A 15,589-nucleotide genomic window follows, 5' to 3' on the forward strand; every position below is an offset into this window, starting at 1 on the left:
CACCTATAGGACCTGTTTGCCACGGGAGACCCTACCAGGGGCACGAAGCCCCCGACAACATAGCTCCCAGGATCATTCGGGTGCTCAAACCCCTCCACCACGTTAAGGTGGCGGTTCCAGGAGGGGATCAATTTTCAACAATACTGTACTCGGTAAAATTGTAATTGGCATATTACTTTGAATAATGCATTAAGTGAGCGTGAGATTGAGTCTTGCGGAAAATTGTCATCTTCAGAACCTTTTATCCCATTATATTCCAAATCTGGGCTCATCATTTTTTTTTTTAACTTTTTATTAAAGGGGCTAGATGCAAGTTAGTCATTTTATGCTCACTACTGCCACCTCAGGTCATACTTGTAACTGCAGCTTCTATATTAAGCTTGTGCATGACGGCAATTCGGACCCGAATTAACGCCTTTTTGAGTGACTGTGCAGGATTTTAGAGGTAGTTGTGGTGAACAGGTCATTCTACACATTAGGATATGGCTGGAACATGTAGGGGGATGAAAATACTTAACATTTTTTAACATCCGTATAGTCCCTTTAAGAATTAAGTATTTTTTATTTAGAATTAAGTTGTTGCTGTTTTTTGTTGACACAATATTGTTTGAACTGAACCTTCTCGCCTCAAAGCATTACTTGAAAGGTGAAGATTACAGCTTTTTGTTTTTCTTGGGCTTCCATTCATTATTACATTATCTCAGGCTTATGTACCTATAGACTAATTCAAAACATCGGGCTTTTACTTTTTTTAGGAACAAAGCTACTCGGCCCAAAGATGAACCCCAGGCGTAATCCACCTTGTTTCAGACCTTGCCTCTGCACGGGTACTTAAGACATCCGATCTCAGTATTTCCTCTCAGCTCAGAGTCTAGCGCACCTGCTTCTCGACACATACGGTAGCGGAGCTGACAGTGCCCAGGGGAGTCTGGGGATGACTTCATTTTGACATAGGGATGAATGTGGTTCAGGACGCACACACTGACATCCAAACCCTGTGTGTAAAGGGAAACTGCCCTGCATTAAGGGATCACCTTACAACAAGAAGCAGATGGAGAAGTCCGTACATTTGCAGCCCAGCAACAAAATAAATTAATCATGTCCCTCTTTCATTCAACCAGTGCCCAGCAGTTTGTGTCGGAAATGAGTTGCTGGCAGGTCCCTTTCAGGCACGCATGTTTTCACGCTGTCATGTTGTAGGAATCATACTCAAGCTGCTCACAGTAACCTGATAGCTGGTTGGTTGGGTGGGTGTGCATTGCATTTTCGTTTTTTGCTACAAAAGTTTAATTTCAAATTCAATTAAGCTTTTTTTTCTGCATGGTGTTCAAAAAAAGAAAGTAAAGTCTATTAAAAAAAATGTCATTGTTATGGATGAAATTAATGTTTTTATTTTTTAGGTCAGGCTATGCAGTGAACAAATGCTTAAAGGGGCTCGATGCAAGTTTGTCATTTTATACTCACTGCTGCCACCTCAGGTCATATGTGTAACTGCAGCTTCTATATTAAGCTCGTGCATGACAGCAATTCGGACCCGAAGTAACACGTTTTTGAGTGACAGTGCAGGATTTTAGAGGCAGTTGTGGTGAACAGGTCTGGGCTCATTCTACACATTAGGACATTGCTGGAACATGTAGGAGGAGGAAAAAACATAATTTTAGCATTTTTAAACTCCTTATAGTCCCTTTAATAGTTCAAAAGTAATAATAAATGCTAAATGGACTCAACTTTTCTACCTTTATCAGGCCCAAAGCGCTTTACAGTAAGGAACCACTCACCCATTCACTCTCTCATTCATACACCAATGTACGCAAACACTGGAGGCAAGTAGGGTGAGGTGTCTTGCCCAAGGACATAGCGACAGTATGTATTTTGTGGGAGCTGGGATTCGAACTCCCCGACCTTCCGATCATGAGACGACCGGCTCTACCAACTGCGCCACCGTCGTAATATTTCTTTTTTTTTGTAGCTCTTGCCAAATGGAAGGAGATAGATTCAAAATAATAAAGGGCCAAGGACACAGTCTTGCGGGACACCACAAAAGTAATAGGTCGAAACATAAAATGCCCATAAAACGCCAAGATGACCACTGGGCTAAACCATGTTAATATTAATCCAATGCAAGAAATATAAATAAATAAAAATCAATTACATTGTCGTGCCAGTTTTGCGACACATTAACACACTACTGTCAACATGCCGTATTTGTAGGTGGTTGTGGATGATCTGGGAAACAAGATGGTGTACGAATTCCCAATCAATCGTTGGTTTGCTATTGACGAAGATGATGGGAAGATCCAGAGGGACGTCTTAGTAGGAGGCAGCCAGCCAACAGGTGAGAATAGCTACACTCATCTTACTGTCAGGTCTGAAGGCACAGTACACAAAGCAATTAGCCACTTATTATTCAGTGCTATTATGTTTTTCACTGTGGTCATTAAATCTTGGTTAAGTGTGCTCGGCTGCTTCGGCAGTCTGGGTGCAGTCATCTGTAATGACCAGTTGGCACAGCGTCTGATAGCCTGACATGTAATTGTACCCGCCAGGTATTGTGTACAACGTCCAGATTGTGACAGGAAACATCCGAGGAGCCGGGACCAACTCCAAAATCCACATTGTGATGCACGGCTCGAAAGGCATGAAAAACAGCGGCAAGGTGGATATAAATATGCATGTTTTTTTCATGCAGAATACAGTGTTTTGCATTCAGGTGTTATTAAAGTGGAGCTATCAGTTCCATTTTGTCAGCAAGGATACGTATTATACAGTGTGGCAAAATGGAAAATCATTTTTTATGAAATCAAATTAACATTTTCAAACATGTTGGTCCAAACAGTGAAACTAAATTTGTGTGGATTTAATAAAAGGGGGCATTTTATTGCACTATAACAGATATGGCTATTTGTAATCCATCCGCAAAAAGAGAACTTTATAAATAATTGGTATTTTTCCCAGTTATCTGTTTTTGCAAACTCATTATACTCTGTTTGCAGAATTTAAAATATTGTCAGTCCCCGTTGTAATTAAAGTACTTCCCAAACACCCCTGCAATTTTAGTTCTCACTGGACAATCTGAAAGCTTACAACACCTTCCGTCCAAAGAAATCACAAAACCTTTCAATATGACTTTTAATTATGCTATGAGGCTAGTGATACGCAAACCAAAACAGTGCAATTTCTGTTATGTTTGTGGCTGGCATAAACTAAAACCGCCTCACATTTCTTCTCCCTGCTGCATTATTCCAGGTATTTTTAGAGGGAGGAAAGTTTGAGCGCAGCTTGACTGACATTTTCACAGTGGAGATTGCTGCTCTCCTAAGCCCCTTGAGCAGAGTGACAATTGGACATGACAACGGCGGAGTCAGCTCGGGGTGGTTTTGTGAAAAGGTACACCATTACTCTCCACGCAGCTTGTTTCTCTGTCACCGGTCGATCCGCATGGGTAGCGCTGGTCTTGTTTGTTCACAGGTGGTGGTGTACTGTCCGTTCACGGGGATAGAGCAGACATTTCCATGCGGCAAATGGCTGGATGAGAAGGAGGGGGACGGGCTGATCGAGAGAGAGCTGTATGAGATGGTGTCCCTCAGGCAGAAAAGGCAAAAGAGTAAGGACTTTGGCTGTGGGCTGGCAGTTGGAGAACTTCCCGGTAGCACTTTACATTACCACACCGTAATAATGTGGTAATACTAGGGTAATAGCAAGGTAACCAAAAGGTACATAAATATTACTGCTACATAGGGTAGTATGGGTAATATAAATAATATCTCAAATATCTCCCTGTCAATTACATAGAAATGGTCTTTACAGAAATTATCCAGAATTATGCACAAGTTCAATATTACTTCAGAGTGTAATGTAAAAGAAATAACATGGTAATTACCCATGAATACCTTGCTTCTTGTAGTTTTGTAATTCAATAGTAATTTCAAGGAAATTTTGTATACACACAACATGCTATGATGTAATTACATGGAAATAAGATAGAAATTACATACAGATGGTATTTTATCATCATCAAAATTGTTTGGTACATTGTAATTACATGTTATTTCCAAGTTATTACCTTTTGGTTCCCATCTTATTACCTTAGTATTTTAGTACTACCATCTTTTCACCGTGCTGTAATGTAAAGTGCTACCAAATTATCATTGTACAATACATTCTATGAAACAATGAACTAAAAAAAAAGTTTGTATATAATTGACCACCTGGGCCTGCAAATTGACGCAACCTTAACGGTTTTTATTTTTTTTCTTGAAGTTTCTCCCTTACTTACCCCCCCCCCCCTTCCAGAGCCTTAAAAAAAAAGTCCGGAGAAAGAGGTGTTCCTGGAGGACTAAGGAGCGCCCTGGGAGGGGGGTGGGGGGGGCTATTGGTCTGTTATTGACAAGCCTGAGTCACCTTACAGGTAAATAGCCCTCTCCCCCTCCCCCGCTCCCTTCTCACTGCTGGGGCCAGGGCCATGTGTGGGAGTGTTTCATTGGAGTGTTTGTGCTGCAGGGCGAGTGACATCAGATTTTGCCTCTGACATCAGATTTTACGCCTCCTACAACAGTGGCACCACATTCAAAAATCAAATGCAGTACAGATTTTTCACTTGTAGAGGCTTATTTGCGCTAAATTCCAAAAAATATGAGCAGGATATGTAGACAACACTATTGGACACTCATTTATACAGTTTATCAGCAAAAAAAAAGTGTATTTGAGGGTAAGTTTTCCTTTAACTTGCAACTAATCACAATTTCTCCAGCTAGTCTTAAAGCTTCTTGAAAAAAAATTGTCAAAATAGAAACAAATATGAGGCGAAAACGAGGATAAAAATGCAACGAAAAAGTGACAAAAATGTGACGAAAATGTGATGAAAAAGTAAAAAAAAGATGTGATGAAAAGGTAACAAAAATGTGACGAAAAAGTGACAAAAATGTGACGAAAAAGTGACAAAAATGTGACGAAAAAATGTACAAAATGTGACAAAAAATGTACAAAAATGTGACAAAAAATTGAAAAAAGTGACAAAAATGTGACAAAAATGTGACAAAAATGTGACAAAAATGTGATGAAAAAGTGACAAAAATGTGATGAAAAAGTGGGAAAAAAGTGACAAAAATGTGATGAAAAAGTGACAAAAATGTGATGAAAAAGTGAAAAAAAGTTACAAAAATGTGACGAAAAATTTACAAAAATGTGATAAAAAAGTGAAAAAAATGTGGCGAAAAAGTGAAAAAAATGTGGTGAAAATGTGACAAAAAAGTAACAAAAAAATGTTCAAATGTGGCAAAATGTGAAAGAAAAAAAAAAAGGCAAAAGCGATGGGAAAAAAACGATCAATTTAGATTACTTTTTTAGGTCTTAGCTTTCAAAAGAGGCGTTACACTGCCCTATAGGTTGTCCTTATGGATTTGGTAAGATTTGTCACTAATCCAGTTGCTTCTGTAAGTTCTAGGTTTTTCATTGTAGTGAAAAAACAAAGAAAAACATTCAAGTTGTCATCTGTGCTGGGTTGTTTCACCTCTTCCATTTAAACCTTTCTATTTTTTATAGAGCATCCCTGGTCCTTGTGGATCTGGACTTCAGATCTGCCGAGTGCGGGGACGGACGCAGACATTTCCTTCCAGGTTTACGGCACGAAAGGTAAATCTGATGAGATCCGACTCGACAACAAAACGGACAATTTTGAGCAAGGCCAAATAGACAGGTTTATGGTAAGTGGCTCGATACATCACTAATATTATTTACCTGCTCATATAATCAACATCTTCTTTTCATCATTTTCTCTGAGGTTGAACTGCCTGATTTGGGAAAGCTAACCAAGCTCCGTATTGGGCACGAAAAGAGGAGTCCGTTTGCAGGATGGCATCTGAGTAAGGTGAAATTTTGTATGGTTGTTTTTTTTCTTTTTTTTGAAAGATTAAAACCCTGCTTCTACTTATGTGAACCGTTACAATTTCCCAGGCAACAATCATGAAGACGTTGACAAAAGAGAAGTACACCTTCCCCTGTGAGCGTTGGCTGGACACTAACGAAGATGACAATGAAGTTGTGAGGGAGCTTCCTGCGACCGGAGACCTCATAGATGAGCCGCTGACCTGTACGCGCAGCTGCAAGCCCAGGGTTTGATAATATTGACGTTGCGTTGTGCTGTTCTTCATGTATTCTGTCTGACAGTGATCAAGTACAGAGTGACAGTCTGCACGGGGAACGTCGGCGGCAGTGGCACAGACGCTTCTGTGTTCCTCAACTTGATCGGAGACAAAGGAGACACCGGAGATCGAGAGCTGATCAACTGCAAAAACAATGTCAACAAGTTTGAAAAGGGCAGCGTGAGTACAACTTAAATAAAACTCACCTTAATATATATAATATGGTGGACATGGGCCGATGTAAATCTATGGGCAATTCACTGTTTTACTGTTTTATGAAAGAAATGTCCAAACTGATCATCAACAAATGCTCCGCTATATCAGATTATTGGGTTTAGACTCATTTCAACAACTTGTGATTGAATAACATTTTAACCTTCTAACCCCCGCCTTAACCAAGTGCATTTTCTCCAGTTCATCTTTACCCAAGTCTAAAAGTTTACAACCTTTAGGCCAGTGTAACGCCTCATTTGAAAGCAAAGACCTACAAAACTTATCTAAACAGATCTTTTTCCCCGTGTTGTCATCCATTTTTTTTTACATTTCTTTTCATCGCTTTTTTTGTTCTTGTGTGGCTTTGTTGTTGCATATTCATCACTTTTTTTTTCCACTTTTCTGTTGTTTGGTTGCTTTACTTGTTGCGTTTTCATCCTCGTTTTTGTCACTATTTTGACGCTCTTTTTCTAGAAGCACTCAGTTAAGGTGGGGATTGAGAGATTAAAGGCGTATTATGCAACTGTGGGAAGTTGATATATGTTCGTATTTGACCTTGTAGTGACCCAGTGGCAGTATGAGTGGTCAGCATGCCACCCATAGACATAATAGACCATTCCTCACTCCTCTCCATTTACCACAATGACCAGGTTCGAGGGGGAATCAAGGCGGATTTACAGACTCCTCCTCCCCAGCTCTGACGAAGCCTGTTCCTAAAAAGGGCACAAGGGCGGGATCTTCACTGTAAACTCGGCCCTTGCGTGACGTGTAGTTCGGTCATAGCCGCGCAGCTCCAATGCTAACTGTCCGGCCCTCGCTAGTATACAAGATTTCTAAAATTTTCCCTATGAAAACCAGCCTGGTATAGCCAATGCTATGCAATGTAAAACTAGCTTGTTCTGCCACTATTTGGAGGTACGACAGCAATGGCGGCCAATGTCAGCCCCGAGTGTCGTGAATCTCTGCTACAAGCGGCCATTGATGCCACCTTTACTTTACATCATGGATCAATTGTTTTGTAGGTTTTCTGGTGAGAGGGTCCGTCAGCAGCAAAAACCTACAAAATAATTTATCCTGGAGCGTCCTAGAGACCACTGTGATGGAAAGTAAAGGCACCATGCTGCCCACTCATACAGCCACTGGGTCACAACAAGGTCAATTACAGACAAATCTCAACTTTTTTTTCTCATAAAAAGTGACATAGTGCGCCTTTAATACTAAAGTGAAACAAAAATCCTTGGCATTTTTGTTGACATGATGGTCAACTTTATCCTAGCCGTTAACCTAACTTTTTTTTGTACATAGGTAACACAGTAATAGTCAGCAGTACAATCAGTAATACCTATTGAAAAACACTGAGCAACCTGTCCAAAGAATCGTCCAGTTATGTTGTGTCAGAAACAGTCGAATCATTGGTTTCCGTTGCAGCTGGACGAGTTCATCATTGAAGCCGTGTCTGTGGGGCGAGTGCGCAGGGTCAGGATTGGCCACAATGGCAAAGGCGGAGGCTGCGGCTGGTTTCTGGATAAGGTGGTTGTGAGAGAGGAGGGACAAGCGGAGGCCCACGCTGTGGAGTTTCCCTGCAACAGGTTTGTTTTAATCGACCAAATAAAATACTTTGACTGTTCACCTCTTATCTCCCGCCTTAACCGAGCGCATTTGCTCCAGTTTGGCTTTACCCAAATCTAAAAGAGTCAGTGTAACACCTCATTTGAAAGCTGAGAGCTACAAAACTGATTGTAACTTTTTTGTCACGTTGTTGCACATTTTGAAGCGCTTTTGTCTCTTTTTGTAGTTTTTATCAGCTTGTGTATTGTTGCTGTCACTCTTTTGTTGCTCTTTTGTTCTTTTTTGTCTCTTTTTTGTCGCACTTTTTGTGACTTTTTAACATTACATTTTTCATTGCTTTTTTCTTGCGTTTTCGTCACATTTTTGTCACTTTTTTGTCGCACTTTTTGTGGCTTTTTTATATGTTGTTATCGTTGCTTCCGGCACGTTGTTCATCACTCTTTTGTCCCTTTTTTGTTGCGTTTTCATCCTCGTTTTTGTCGCTATTTTGACGCTTTTTTTCAAGAAGCTTTTAGATTTGGGTTAAGCCAAACTGGAGGTTAATTAGTGCTTCTGTTTTGTCAGGTGGCTTGATCGGAATGAGGACGATGGACAAATTGTGAGGGAGTTAGTCCCGTACTCGGACGGCCAGCGCCTTTATAGTGAGTGATATACCTCATTTTATTTTAGGTTATTATCCCAACATATAACATAGTAAAAAATAACAGGTCTGTAAACTTTCTGAACCTGCTCTAAATGCCTTTGTCTTATGTTGTCAGACGTGGACTATCACATCGCTATCAAAACTGGCAACATCCCCGGAGGCAGCTCGGACTCCAACGTGTTTGTGAAACTTTATGGAGAGAAAGGGGACACCAGTAAAATGATGCTGCTGGTCTCCGACAACAACCTGGGCAACTATTTTGAGATCGGTCGGGTTGACGTCTTCATTGCGGAAACCTTTGATATCGGACAGGTAATGCAAATGGAAGAGGCTGTTGAGGTTATTGAATCAACCCAGACCAGTTCTCTTGCTTTTCTCATCAGCAGTTTTCAGCAGTGCTAGCATAATTTTCTAATCATCATTAAAAGAAGTCAAAATAGCGACTAAAGGGCAACAAAAAAGTGATGGAAAAGCAACAATAACACAATGAGAAAGCCACAAAAAACATGACGAAAATTTAACAAAAGTTTGACAAGAAAGTGACAAGATAAACAAATACACACAAAAAACTATTAAAAAACAACAATGAAAAGCTTTCAAATGAGGCGTTACACTGGCCTATAGGCTGTAAATTCAACAAGGTTAGGGGTTAAGGTGGGGGGTAAGAGGTTAAGTGACCCCAAACTTTTGAGCGGTAGTGTATATATAGCCCCAAAAAATAAAAGGAACACTTGAACAACACAATGTAACTCCAAATGTTCACTTTACTTGACATATATTACATTTTGGTCTATTTTTTCGTACAGATTAACCGTTTGATGATTGGTCACACCAATGAGGGCATGCGGGCCGGTTGGTTTCTGGACAGCGTGCAGATCATGGTACCGGTTCACGGGAGTCAGTACATGTTTCCCAGTCATCGTTGGCTTTGTAAGGATGAAGCCGACGGCAAAACAGAGGTGGAGATTTACCCCAGTGAAATTCTGGAAATGGAACAACGTAAGTCACGGGATGAAAGCGCTGAACTTTACTGCACAGTGATATAATGGCTATAGACAATGGAAACTTCTTCACTTCATGATAAAAGGATATTTTGCAGCTAAAGCTAAATGACCAGGAAACAGTATTTTCTTGCTAATCACATGGAGACCTGGTTTCTATTTCCATCACTATCAACATGCTGTAAAGTGCAATCCAAGTGTTTACCCTTTTTCTTAATTTGCTGTTCCCAGTAATTAATTATGAGATAAATGTGATGACTGGAGACGTCACGTTCGCCGGCACCAATGCCAGAGTCTTCATGCAGATGTATGGGGATAAAGGAAAGTCAGAAATCATGATCCTTGAAAGCAGATCCAACAATTTTGAGCGAAATACCCTGGAAATTTTTAAGGTGCTTTTCCACTTTTCTGTCGAACAATTTTTAGCGTAAACTTATTGACATATTTAAATGGTTTGGTCATATTCACAGATCGAGGGCAAAGACGTTGGGAAAATCTACAAGATCCGTATCGGCCATGACGGCTGTGGGATTGGGCCCGGCTGGTTCCTGGACTTTGTGGATGTCAAGCATTTGATCATGGCGATGGCGCCCAAAGAGAAGAAGAAGGAGGACAAGAAGAAAAAGAAGAAGAAGAAAGATGAGGATGAGGACGACGAGGGGGAGGAGATGCAGGAGGTGGTGTTGACGTACCACTTCCCCTGTTCCCGCTGGCTGGCCTCAGGGGAAGAGGACGGGGAGCTAGTGGTGGAGCTCCTGCCTGAGGACGCAGAGGATCTGGAAGGTACCGCCTGCTTAGATGGAACTGTTATTCAGGTCATTAATGCCCTACAAATCCAATATAATGTCATAATGTTTCCTCCTTACAGTATGTTTCATTCATTCATTCATCTCTTTCTCAGTAGCAATGCGGCTTTAGATCAATCCATCAATAATTTATTAACTGTAAAGTTTTTTTTTTAACAGACATTGGCTATGTTTACATGGAGACCAAAAATCTGATCATAATCTGATTTCTGGAGTTCTCAGATTATTTAAGAGACATGTAAACAGCATAATCTAATATACATAATCTGATATAATCTGATTTCTTGCTGATCTTTGACACGTGAGCCTAAACTCACCAGGAAAATACAGCAAAAAGGCCAAAAATTATAGCGGCACGGTAGTGCACGGAAGCGCTCGTGCTTCACAGCTAGAAGGTCCTGGGTTCGATTCCCACCTGGACGGGGCCTTTCTGTGTGGAGTTTGCATGTTCTCCCCGTGTCTGCGTAGGTTTCCTCCGGGTACTCCGGTTTCCCCTACCACTAAAAACATGTACAATAGGCCAGGATGAATGTGACTGTGTTTGAGAGTGCCACTGGGAGACGACGGATGGAAATTAGCCCAGGGCTACAATCTGGTGTGGCTTGTTTACATGCATGAGACCCATGTATGTTCATTAACATGCACTGTCTCGACCAAATAAAATAAATAAATGTCAAGAAAGATTAAAAGATATTATGGAAATGCTGACAACATTTTTAATTAAAAAAATGAAAAATAAATAATCACAAATGTTATCCATGAAATAAACCTCAAATTAGTTTAGTGCTGCTGACAGTGGAGTGGTTTAGGCTGATGCACAACATTACTACCTCCTTAGTGTTGTGAGTTTGAGTCCCCTTTCTGATTATTGTCTCTCTATTCTCCTCACCCTCACCACATTTTTATAGAAGTTAAAGAACAGTTTGTGATATTTGTGTTTCCATTTCTTTAATTACTTAAAAAAAAAAAACAGTGAACCGGATTTGAACCCTTTACTATGTAAACACAGCCACTGTCTGCACAAGTTTTGCCACTAAGAAACATTAATATTTTGCTTTTTTGTATGTAAAATATGCCTGATATTTATAAATATTCTCTGTAAAAGCATCCACAGTCATTGTATTTTTTTTTTTTACAGTAATCAGGTTAAAGAAAAAATTATAATTGCATGCCGAGATCAGATAGTAATTTGTTGACCTAATGACTTTAAGTTATAAAAAGGGAAATACCAATGTATATGCAAAATAAACACATGGTTCCAGTCCTGTTCCTGTCTGGCACTGGAGGTTAATGAGGTGTTGAGGAGGTGTCATTCAGCCTTTGTGCTTTGTTGGACAGTGAACACCTATGAAGTGAGCGTCTTCACCGGGGGCACGATGGGAGCCGGGACTGACGCCAAAGTCTTCGTCAATATTTATGGAGAAAATGGAGACACCGGAGAGCGCTTCCTGAAGAGCTCAAACAACCTCAACAAGTTTGAAAAGGGGCAGGTACGGCGGGTTTAATTACCTGTTTTTACTTGGCAATTTAGTGCAACATACAAAACTAAATAAATAAATCCAATCTATGGCTGCACAATTGCTAACAAGCAAATCAAAATCACATTGTTTCCATTGCATAGGCAAATGATTCTCCAAGATGTTCCCCCAAGTAGCACTTCATGAAATAATTGACCTCCCAAGTACCATCAGGCTGGATCGGATGATATCATTTTGCACCACTAGATGGAGAGTGAGCTGCAAGGATGCTGAATCTGGCTCTGGTCTGAGCAAAAAAAAACACAGCCAACATTTTGAAACCCGCCAAATGTTGTGAATTAAAAGCTTTACTGTTGCGGTCTTCTGCAGCAAATCAATAGCCTCAATATGCTTTGTTTCCCCCCCCCCAAGTGTTAATGGGGGTTAGGCACATAACGTCTCGATGGACTGTTGCATCAACTCCACACATAGTGAATCAAATGTGGGATTGTGCTGGCAAAACAGTGGGTTCAGAAAGTTTGACCTTTATTTATTTATATGATCACACTTCGATGTAAGACATAGGAATGAATTGAGAGATAGGGATACTTCCTTGTGTGTGTGTGTGTGTGTGTGTGTGTGTGTGTTCTTGTACTTACTACATTGTGAGGACCCGTTTGCGTGTGTGTTTGTGGGAGTGTGTGCTGACAGGATTACAAGGGTTCCTGCAGGCGAGAGGAGTCCACCGTGTCAATGAGCCTGCCCTACTTTTTCACTCATGGCTGCAGTCCTTCCCGTCAATTATTCAGTCCATTACAATACTTTCCACTTGACACATAAATATGGAGCGTTTCATTAGCTGGAGGTGTGAGCAGGATGTGTCTCATCTTACAATTGTTTACTGGGGTCAAATGTAATTAACTTTACCGGTTACTTAATGTAGTATCGAATTTATCGTCTCAAATTCAAATGTTCACGATGATTTTGGAGAAGGATTCCCACACCTGATGAATTTGCAGGTTTTTACATGTGTGTGTTTTTTTTTTCCATTACTCCGTCTTCCCTATCAACCCAAAAGATGGAAAACAAGTCCTGATCAATATCTGGAGATTGGTCCGACAATAATGTACACCTTAAGGCTCATTCATACTCTACAAGACACTTGTACCCTGAGCTGCAAGAACAAAATGAAGTCGCTTTTTCTTTGTTCTTGCAGCTCAGGGTGCAAGAAGAAAGTTTTTGCTTCTTGTGGAGTATGAATGAACCTTTAACCTGAAATGTGAGCAAAATGGCCATAGATATAGACGGCATCTCTGGAGTCACCCATATATGTTCATGTTTGTAAACAGTTAAGGGGGAAAACAATTTGTTTCTCTAATTATTCTCTAATTATTCAAAAACTACTTTAAAGGGACTGTCACCTCAACTGCCTCTAAAATCCTGCACTGTCACTCAAAAAGGTCTTAATTCGGGTCCGAAGTGCCGTCATGCACGAGCTTAATATAGAAGCTGTAGTTACACATACGACCTGAGGTGGCAGTAGTGAATATAAAATGACGAACTTGCATCTAGCCCCTTTAAAGGGACTATAAAGAGTTTATAAATGTTAAAACGATGTATTTTTCTCTCCCTACATGTTCCAGCAATTTCCTAATGTGTAGAATGAGCCTAGACCCTTGTGCTTTTCAGGGATTTTTGCACGAGCGATGTCCCCATGACGCTCTCTGTTTTACAGGAGGATGTTTTTACTCTGACAGCCGTTGATCTGGGCCCTCTGAAGAAACTCCGCATTCGCCACGACAACTCCGGGTCTTACTCTTCCTGGTACTTGGATCGAGTGGAAATTGTGGACACCAAGGAGGATATAACGTAAGTGAAAACATTGTTTAATACTGTGTCCTCCGCAAACTTGTCATATTATGTTTGCAACCTGCTAACCCTGTAGTTCACATTTCTACAAACATGACCTGGAATGCAATTTGGTTTTAGTATTAGCATAAGCAAGCAACTAAAATGTTAACTCCCCTGAACGTTTCAAATGTGCAGCTTTAAAGGATCTGTATCATGCTATTTTAGCCATTCCAAAGTTAAGTATAGGCATTTATATGATATATTGTACCTCTACCACTATGGAGCACAAGTATTTTCTGGAGGTATTTTTAAAATCCAGAAGACACAACGCTTCTATTCAGTTAACTCCGCCCCCTCTCTCCGCTCATACAACTTTACTGTAGTAGAAATAAAAATACCACAGCAGTAAGTGAAGTTACTTCACGATGCAGTTATAAGGAGTTGACATCTGCAACCCAGCTTCATAAATGGCTAACACACAAGCTAGCACGTGTTTTGACTCATCGCTCTGGTCCATCGGGTGTTTTTATTGTGGGACTCGCGTTGGTTATAAAACTTAATCCACTTTGATTCTGGCCAAGGTTCAGCAAACATCAGTGACAGCCACAGACAAACACAATTTTGGCCGAGAGTCGCTGAATCCCGGAGAGAAAAAACAACTTCTGGCGAGTGGCCTCTTCATTAGGAAGGTTGAATATAGTCCTCGTAGCAAAACGCGCTTTTCTCCGTGACATTATCGTTAGGTAAGAAAGGTTAGAAAGAGCTCCTTCTTCACAACTTTTGGTGCAAACATGACATCAGTTCAGACGCTCAGGGGGTGCGTTTGTTTACTCCGCAGGGGCAGCGCGGACGCCTCGGGCACTTCCCTTTTTTTCTTTCTTACAACAGAAATAATGAAAAAGCTGTTTTACAAATTAAAATCAGGCCGTAATGCATTACATTACAAACGTCGAGCACTTCTGTTCCGCTCTGACGACACAACTGAGCAGTCAGTCGTTTTCCAGGTGAGGGCGGAGCAGATGCTCAGAGAGAAGGATGCAGGAGGGTTGCAGAGAACTGCGTGAATGAAGTCAAAAACCACTCATAACAACATGGTTAAAAGCTATAAAAAGTCAATTTTGCATGATATAGTACCTTTAACTGAATCTTGCTATGCTTGTCAGAAAGTTCGCAACGAAATATTATTTACAGTGCGGTTAATCAGCGGGATTGTGTTGATTAAAAAAAAGCTGACCTTCCGTCACTCACCTCAGAGCTGTATTGTTGACTGAAATGGTGTCACATGACAGTGCACAAGTGTCTAAAATCAGTAACTGGGCAACGACAGCCAAACTGGACTTTATGAAGTGGACAACCTGAATGCTTGATTGAACTCAATATTCTTCCAACAATTGTTTAGCCCTAATGCAAATCACGTTAATATACCTAAATAAAACCGACAAGAAAAACCTACAAATCCACTATCGGTGTCATTTCATTTCAGGTATTATTTTCCCGCTAATCGCTGGTTGGCTGTGGACGAGGATGACGGGCAGATAGCTAGAGAGCTCGTGCCTGTGGACGAGGCCTTCATGTGGAAGGATGACGACGATGAGGAGGGGGGCGGCGGTGCCAAACTGGGACTCGAGCAAAAATGTAAAAGCTCTGCTGTGTGTTTGTGCTGGGGAGGGATAAAGGAAAACTTTGGAGTATTAATCAGAACAGTGCTGAGACTTGCAGGTGTAGCGCCATGTGCAGGAGTGAGGATAAAAGGATTAGAAGACTAGTTGTTGTTTTTTTTGTCATTGCTTTTCCGGTCTTGAAAAATGTGACATATATGTACACAAAAATGTTTTACTCTTCTCCCTCAGACCTGAACTGTACATGTCAAAAAAAGAAAAGGAGACAAATCGATCATGACTCACATTTT

General features: G+C 40.7%; 1 protein-coding gene across 1 annotated transcript in view; it reads left to right on the plus strand.

Annotated features, from left to right (window-relative positions):
* loxhd1b (lipoxygenase homology PLAT domains 1b) overlaps positions 1-15,589 on the plus strand; it is a 35,401-nt gene that overhangs the window by 3,800 nt on the left and 16,012 nt on the right. The window contains 17 exon segments of the mRNA XM_079554080.1: positions 2,212-2,335; positions 2,547-2,656; positions 3,247-3,387; positions 3,469-3,604; positions 5,542-5,702; positions 5,780-5,866; positions 5,953-6,088; positions 6,166-6,320; positions 7,782-7,942; positions 8,487-8,563; positions 8,681-8,877; positions 9,372-9,564; positions 9,798-9,958; positions 10,037-10,349; positions 11,711-11,862; positions 13,565-13,698; positions 15,164-15,315. Coding sequence (XP_079410206.1) covers positions 2,212-2,335; positions 2,547-2,656; positions 3,247-3,387; positions 3,469-3,604; positions 5,542-5,702; positions 5,780-5,866; positions 5,953-6,088; positions 6,166-6,320; positions 7,782-7,942; positions 8,487-8,563; positions 8,681-8,877; positions 9,372-9,564; positions 9,798-9,958; positions 10,037-10,349; positions 11,711-11,862; positions 13,565-13,698; positions 15,164-15,315 — 2,590 coding nt within the window.

This window comes from Gobius niger (genome assembly GCF_951799975.1).
Source record: "Gobius niger genome assembly, chromosome: 1".
Taxonomy (NCBI): Eukaryota; Metazoa; Chordata; class Actinopteri; order Gobiiformes; family Gobiidae; genus Gobius; species Gobius niger.